General features: G+C 48.6%; 1 protein-coding gene across 2 annotated transcripts in view; it reads right to left on the reverse strand.

Annotated features, from left to right (window-relative positions):
• Window positions 1-7850, reverse strand: part of ERI3 (ERI1 exoribonuclease family member 3) — a 131347-nt gene that overhangs the window by 81121 nt on the left and 42376 nt on the right. For both annotated transcript variants that reach the window (XM_007468269.1, XM_007468270.1), the window contains one exon: window positions 5169-5260. In XM_007468269.1, coding sequence (XP_007468331.1) covers window positions 5169-5260 — 92 coding nt within the window. The remainder of the gene's footprint in view (window positions 1-5168; window positions 5261-7850) is intronic.

The raw sequence follows: 7850 nt of genomic DNA on the forward strand, positions 1-7850 counted from the left end.
AGGCAGCTACAGCACACTTTCATGTATCAATAAGCACATGTGCTCCAAGAACACACAGGAAGGCACCTGGAGAAAGATGTTAGGAGGGATCCTTAGGAATTGGCCAGTTAGAGCATCTGGCTGGGGTGGGGACTGAATACATAGAGAGCATCAAGAGATGGGGCTAGAGAAATAAACAAGAGCCTTGAAAGCTCCAATAAACAGTGTGACTTTGCCTGGAGGGCAAGGGGAAGCCTTGAAGGCTGCTAAGCGGGTGTGATGTAATCTGCTACAATTAGGAGAAAGGAACAGAAGAAGCAAGACAGTCAGAGACCAGCGAGAAAGAAGACTTTCGTAGGAATCCAAGAAGAATATGGTGACCTGAACTAGGGCAGTGGTAGTGGGTTTGGAAAGAAGGCAAAGACTCTGAGAAACCTCTGGGACAAAGGATCAATAGGATTTGGCAATTAATTTGTTATGGCTAATGGGAGGAACCAAGGGTGATTCTCAGGTTTCTGACAGAACTACTGAGTAGATGGTACCAGTCAATCATTATTTAAGAGAATGGTTGAGGACAAGGTGTTGGGAGAAAAGTAACACCTGAGCTTTAAGGGGTCGGTGTATATCTAGGTAAGAGAGAGAACAGGGGCTGGCTATGAAGGCTTGGAGTTCAGATGGCAGATGGAGCCGATTCCTTTTCTCCAGTGGGATCACTGCTGCCATGTCAGCTCCCACTTCTCAGGTGGAGGAAAAATGAGAAGACAGCATACAGAGGATAACTGAAGCTGGGGAATAGATTAGATCACCCTGGTAAGTGTGAGTGTGTCGGATAAAAAGAAAAGACAGCTAGGAGAGAGGTCGAAGAAATACCAATATTTAAGAAACACCAAATTTAAGAAAAAAGGAAAGAAGAATCTGCCAAAAGGACTGTGAAGGAAAAGTCAGAGAAACAGGAGACATAAGTAGAAATGAAGAGTGCTTCAAGAAGGATGAAGTGGTCAGCTCTGCTGAATGATGCCAAGAGGGCCCAGACTGACCCCCATCAATCATGTCACCGGCTCAGCATTTCAGCCTTCATCTACACGCCCCACGAGATAGTCTCTGCCCCACAGTGCTCCTCAGGCGGGTGCTTCCACCGCCATGGGACTTCACTCCAGGTGACAGCAGTCTCTGCTCTTCCACAGTCTTGGCTGCATGACCCTCAGTAGTCCCCATTGAGTGCATGCCCCCAAATCAAGCAGTGAGTAGGGTAATATGAGCAAGTGTCTTTTTTTTTTTTTTTTTTTTTTCAATCAGAGACATCATGTTTGTTTGTACTTGAAACAACAAGAAGGGAAACCTATGCAGTCTGGAAAGGGTTCAGTCATCTGAAAAAAAAGAGTGAATTCAGGTGTGACTTTCACACAGATGCTTCCACCTGCCTCCTGATTGGTCTTCTTCATGATGAATAAAGAACAAAATAACACAAAAAACTTCATGTCAGAGTACTGAAGTAATTGGAATAGATCTCATTTCCTTTGGCTGGACAGCATAGTATTAAGTGCTTTCCCCCAGTTGGCACTCTTATAAAGTATCATTCTTTTTTCAGAAAGCTTTCTACCCAGGTGGCTGAGTTTTTTGTTGCAAAATTAGTTCAGATGGTCTCACACAAAATAATGTTAAATGCTGAGCAAGTATCTCTTAATCTCCAGACTTTCACCAACAGAGGGGTGTAGTATGCACACCTCACAAGGAAAGCAAGGAAAACAACTCAAGTCAAATGCCAGGCCCGCATTCACACAGTCGACCTCCAATGGCAGGAAAACTCGCGATTCCAAAGCTGAGGGGGAGGGGGAGGAGGACCCTCTCAGCAGACCTTGAGCGGACCCCTGGGCCCTGCCTCCCCACAGCGGTTTCTGCTGATCCTGCCCCTCTCCTCCAGAGGGCTCCTTCCCAGACGGCACCAAGGACCAGGTCCACCCTCATATCAGCTCTTCCTTGTCCCCCACTCCCAGCCCACACCCCAGTCCTCCTGATCTCAGACCCACAGGCCACTGGAAAAGCCTTTGGTCTAGCTTCTCAGCTACCTGTGCTATTCAGCTGGTAAACACAGGTCTCCAAGCTACGGTGAAAAGCTGAGTTCCTCAAGGGCAGCACCTGTGCCGGTGTCACTCCTCACTCTGCATCCGCCCTATCCTCCCACCATGCCGAAGGTGGAAGCCCTTCACAGAGACAATACAGAGAGCCTGGGTACGTGGAAAGAGAGAAAATTGGTGAAAGAATGCTAAACTCTACAAGGAGCTTCAAGAAATACCAGGTAAGGCAAAGGAAAGGTAGGTCAGGTAGGAAAGGCAAGCTGACCAAGAGCCAAAACCACGAGTGTCGTTTCTTAAACAGGTTTAGAAGGAAAATTAAATCTGCACCCCCTAAATTAAAACCCACCGTAGCAGGATCTGTGATGATAGCATCAAAGCCCATGTAACTGGAGTGTCAACCCATTCAGACTGACCAAAGATGGACACAAAACAATTTTGTCAGGATGAGAGCAGATTTCTTTTCTCCAGTGGGATTTCCGCTGCCACTTCAGTCCCCATTTCTCAGTGCCTCGCTAATCAGGCCCTTTCCAACAAAACTGATGTGGAAAAAAAAAAAAGTGATGTGAAGCTGGTTGGAGGGAGAGGGGGGCTGGGAGAGAGGGGAAGAACAGCAACGAGAGGGAACCATGGCTCTGAGAGACTAGAGTGGGAAATGAAAATATTTGCCGAGTTCCTTAGACTTAGTTAAATCTGAAAATGGATGTCAAAATAAGAAGTGAGCCACATACTAACAAGTTGTGGGTGTCAGTTTAACACCACCCTTGTCAGGCTCATCAGCAGGCTTTACCAGGCGTGTGAGAAAGTGGCTGTTCTGACGACAGCCATCTGACGAGAGGCTCCAGGAACATGGGAAAGCTGTGCACCGTCACGCAGCACTACTTAGATTTCCTCTCTGGCTGTTTTTATTTTGTTACACATTTAATTAAGAGCCTTCCCAGCAGTTATGTGGGGTCCTGCTTCTAAAAGGCAGACACAGAGGTCTCCTCCCCCAGCCACCTGCTACCTGCCACCTCCCTGCTCACTGGCTTTCAGAGCTTCACTGGCCTTCCCAAGCCAGACCCAAACCAGCCACCAAAGTCTGCCAGAATCATCTCTTTCGGAAGCTATGTGGCCTTAAGAATTCAATTCTGCCTACCTCTGAGTCTGCCAATTTGAGCCTCAGTTTTTAATTGTGCTTTGTTTTTTTCATCTATAAAAGGGAGACACCACCTCCTACCCGAGAAGGCAGTTAGGAGGACTGAGTGAAATATAGTATGTGCTCATTAACATCTGATTTCCTTTTATGTGTGATTTGATTCCCCAACCCTATCCCTCTTCTTGATTACACCAGTTCTCACGAAGATGCAAAGCAGCCTCCTGAGTCACCAAAATCTGTCCAGGGCCTACCGTGCCAAGGCCTGAACTGGTGCTGTAGGCCAGCACAGGCCAGACCCAAGGAAGATGGCATCTCCTCTCCTTCTCATGCAGAAACCAACCAGACGGTCCCCAACATCACGCACAGGAAAGCTTTCATATACACATATAAGTACACACCACTCACAGCTAACACAGAAGATGCTGAAACTGGGTGTTTGGGACATGAACACACCAAAGAGAGAAAGCCACTGGGAGAGTGGGAGTCTCAGAAGGCTACCTGGAGAAACTGGGCCTCTGGTCTGGGCCACATGAGCCCCAGAACTCTGGGTGTCAGCCTGAGCCCCGCCCCACCCCAGACAGCTTCTCCTGTGCTGGAGCTCCTCATAAGCCCCTTCCCACTTCGAGCGCTCAAAGCTGCCCAGGATGCCGTAACAGAGCAACAACAGCCTTCCTCCTCCTCACCTTCTCCCCGGAACCCTCCCCCGCCTCAGCTCTGCCTCCAGGCCCAGCCACTGTAATTTCCCTGACAACGAGCGTCAACGGGAGCTCCGGAGCCTGTGGTGTGCAGTCAGCATGCACACGACCTAAGGGCTGAGGGAGACAGGTGCACAGGCGCTTATGTGATCCAGGCCTGCCCTTCCTCCCGCCTCACCTAGAGGGTTGGGTCCAATAGCAGGCTGACAGCCACCTGGGTGCAGAACTTCACCTCAATGCCCAGCATCCAAAAGGCATAAAAAGGATCTTGGTGAGAAAGTAATGCCTGAATTTGTAGGAAATGTCACTCTAGAGCCACGACTCCCCACCCCAGCCAATACCCTACCCTATGTTCAAAAGCTCTCTCTCTCTCTCTCACACACACACACACACACACACACACACACACACACACACACAGAGTGCTTGCTGCCACCTTCAGTCACAAAGAACACAGAGGTATCGATTCTATCAATCCTCAGCAAACAGTGCCCCACTACCTCCACCCCGCTTTAGTTCCTTGGGGGCTCTCTGAAGCCAGGTATCCAGGAGGACAGCCAAGAGGCAGAGTGTCAACCCAGCAGAGGAACCAGTTCTGTCTTCCATAACTGGGGCAGGATCAGGAGACAAAGGAGAAAAAGCAGTGGCGACAAAGGAGGAAAGAGGAGGCTGGTGACCTGGGCAGCATCCTAGAAGCATCCCTCTCTCATCCCCACAATGGGCTCTCCGTGGGACCGTCAGGGCCTCGTATCCCAGATAAGAGCCTAGCCTAGTATAATGGTTAAGAGAAAAGACCCTGGAGCCAGGTTGCCTGCGTTTGAATTCTGGCTCTGTGTGTTCTTAGGCAAGTTACTTAACCTCTCTGTGCCTTAAGGTCTTCATCTATAAAATAAGAATAACAAGAATCCCTAGGGTTAGTAAATGACTTACTATTTCCAAAGCATTTAGAACAGTAAATACTATGTATTTGGTTTAGAAAAAAATTTAAGACCCTCTTTTACCTCCTTCTTTTCAGGGCAATAACATGTAGCTCCACAACAGCATGGGCTGCCCTGGAAAAAGCAAGAAGGCAACAGCAGTACTAGCAGGGTAGTTGGCCTGTCCACTCCTGGTTCTAGAGGCAGAAGGCAGGGCTCCCAGCCCTTGTCTTGCCCTGCTGACCCCAAAATCCAGGGACTCCCTGACCCAGGTGCCCTGAGGCTTGGACATCTGAGCCTGAGAAAGGCAAAACCTGGTCCCGCAGATTCCAAGCCCTGCCAGCAAAGGAGTCCTGCTCATACTCACATGACTTTTAAGTCCCAGTCTCCACAGGTGACAAAAATTGACTTGACGTTTGGATCTAAGAGGCCTTCCTTCGCCATCCACTCATCGACCCTCTGAAAAGTACACAACAAGAACAGATGAGATTTTCCTTTTTTTTTTTTCCCTGAGTCTGTGAAGAGCCACACAGTGAAACGCAGATAAGCTGCTTGTAATCAGAGCAGGAGAAAATTATAATCTTATCCCTCCACTCTGGGGTCTCAGTCTTGACTCAGAACTTTGGAGGCCCTTGCAGGACAATACCTGCAGGCAGATCCCACAAGCCCAAGTGGTGGGGGGCAGGGGCCCCTCCACTCCCCCAGTGCCTAGCAGCCCACCCTGGACAGGATAAGGACAGATCCCAGTAGGTCAGTCCACATACCTTTGGTCCTCAAACAAAGGCACAGCCTAGCACACTCACAGGCTGTCCTGGGCCACAAGAACAGGCTGGGAGGAGGCCTCATGCAGGGAACTCCAATCCACAGGTTCATTCGCTCATTTATTCATTCCACCCTCCCACCAAATGTCTACTAACCAAATTTATTAATTTAGTTATTCCCCAAATGAAGGTGAAGTTAATTTTCACCATGAGTCTAGCAGAAGAGGCTCCTCTGCCAGGCTATAGGCCCATCTTGACAACTGGGATAGCACTGCCTGCTCCAGTCGCTAGAAGCTCATAAACTGGCCCCAGACTTTGTATTTCTCCTCTCCTGGTTGGGGATTCAAATTCAGTGGCATCTTCTGAGGGCTGAGCTCAATTCCTAGACAGGGAAAGAAACTAATCCTAAACACACTTAAGTCTTTCTTCCCCTTCATCCCTTTGATCCATTTTATTATTTGCCTCACACTGGAAGTACAAATACTAAAATCAGTATATACCGAGAAAATTATCATAAAGAATTCATGAAGCACTGCCTATTTTTCAAAAGATCCTAGGCATGGGGCAAGAGTGCAGCAGATCACACTGCTGTTCCACTCACACAGGAGGATTATTTTTAAAGGCTATATTGTGTAGTCGTTAGAAACGTGGGATTGAAAGTCAGACACATCTGGGTTCTAACCTTGGCTCTTCCATATCCTGGCTGTGTCACTGATGGGAAGTCATTTAAAAGTCATATAACCCCTCTGAACTTCAGTTTCCGTCATCTATAAAACGAGGTAGGATGACTAACCTTACAGGGTTGTTTTGAGAATTATATGTGATAATGTATTAAGTGCCTACCTAAAAATAGACAGTAGGCTGGGAAGGGGAGAAAGACAGATCATCTTAATACAGTATAATAGAGGCAGCAATGGAGAAGTTACCCAGGATGCCATCAGACCAAGAAGAGGCAGAGGCTAGCTTTACCTATTACAGGGAAAGGAATCAGAAAGGCTTCATAAAGATGACTGAACTAAGGGCTTGATGACAAAACTAAGAGTTTGCTTGACAGCATGGAACACAGGAAAGGACACTCCAGGCAGAGGCAAAGGCTTAGGCACAGACATTTTGTATCTGATTAGCAATTGTCTGTTTAATGTCTGCCTTCCCCACCATACTATCAACATCACAAAGGCAGGGACTCTTAGCTGTCTTATACACCGTCTTAATCCCTAACCCAGCACAGTGTCTTCTTGATTAAAATGTGAGTAAGAAATAATGTGACTGGAGTCCGCTGTGATTGAAAGGTAGGGCAGGAACTGAGGCTGGGGGACTAGGTTAGGTCAGACTGTGAAGGGCCTTGTGTGCCCAGCAGGTAATGTAGAGCCCATGGTAATCCTGGGCTCCCTGGAACCGCAGAGATTCGGGAGGCCTGGCCCATGCTGAAGCAGTCCTGGAACAGGGCCAAGGATCCCATCTAGGTCCACGACTACAGCAGCCCTACCTCCTGGGACATCAGGGCCACTCCTCAGTACCGGACTCTGCAGACCCTTTTCACAGTCTGCACACCAGAGAATCCTCCTCAGCCCGAGGGTCTCCCCAGCAGCTAAATTCTGGACCTTCCACTGCTGAATGGTTTGTCTCCCCAGTCACTCTGGCCCAAACCCTTGCACGACACACACACACATGCACGCACACATGCATCCTTTCCCCAGGGTCACCTAAAGAAAATAAGGCAGACTTTACATAAGAAAAGAGGTAAGGCAAACCTGAAGGTCCCTAAGTCAGCTAATCTTGCTCCAGTTCACTGGCCTTAAATCCCCAAGGTAAGTGCCCCACCTGCTAGGGGGATCCCCAACGCCCCAATTCCTGCAAGTGGTCCTGGAAAAGAGAGCAGGACAGGACAGGACAGGACTGTCAGGAGGAAATGCCTAGCAAGACCAGGGCTTCACCATGAGAAGCACCTACTGCTCCTTGGAAGCTTAGGGCCGAGGCCATTCACTCATGCAGCAGATATTTAGTGAGCAGCTTCTGCTACGAGCCTGTCCAGGAAAGTGATACTTTTGGAATCAGGCCTGTCCTTTTCCTTCCCTTCCTGTTTGAATGGATAAAGGGTTGGAGGGACCACCAAGACAAGCCCTAATCAGCCAGCCCTCCTGGCTATTGAAGGTCTAGAGGAATGCAGACTGAGCCCTGCTTAGAACAAATGTGTCAGGCAAACATCTAACTGGCCATCTGCTCAGGGCCTTGCTTAGGACAAGAACTAGCTCTTCAGCTCTATAACCAACTCAGGGCTAATGGGAAAG

This window comes from Lipotes vexillifer, unplaced genomic scaffold (genome assembly GCF_000442215.2).
Source record: "Lipotes vexillifer unplaced genomic scaffold, Lipotes_vexillifer_v1.1 scaffold661, whole genome shotgun sequence".
NCBI lineage: Eukaryota > Metazoa > Chordata > Mammalia > Artiodactyla > Lipotidae > Lipotes > Lipotes vexillifer.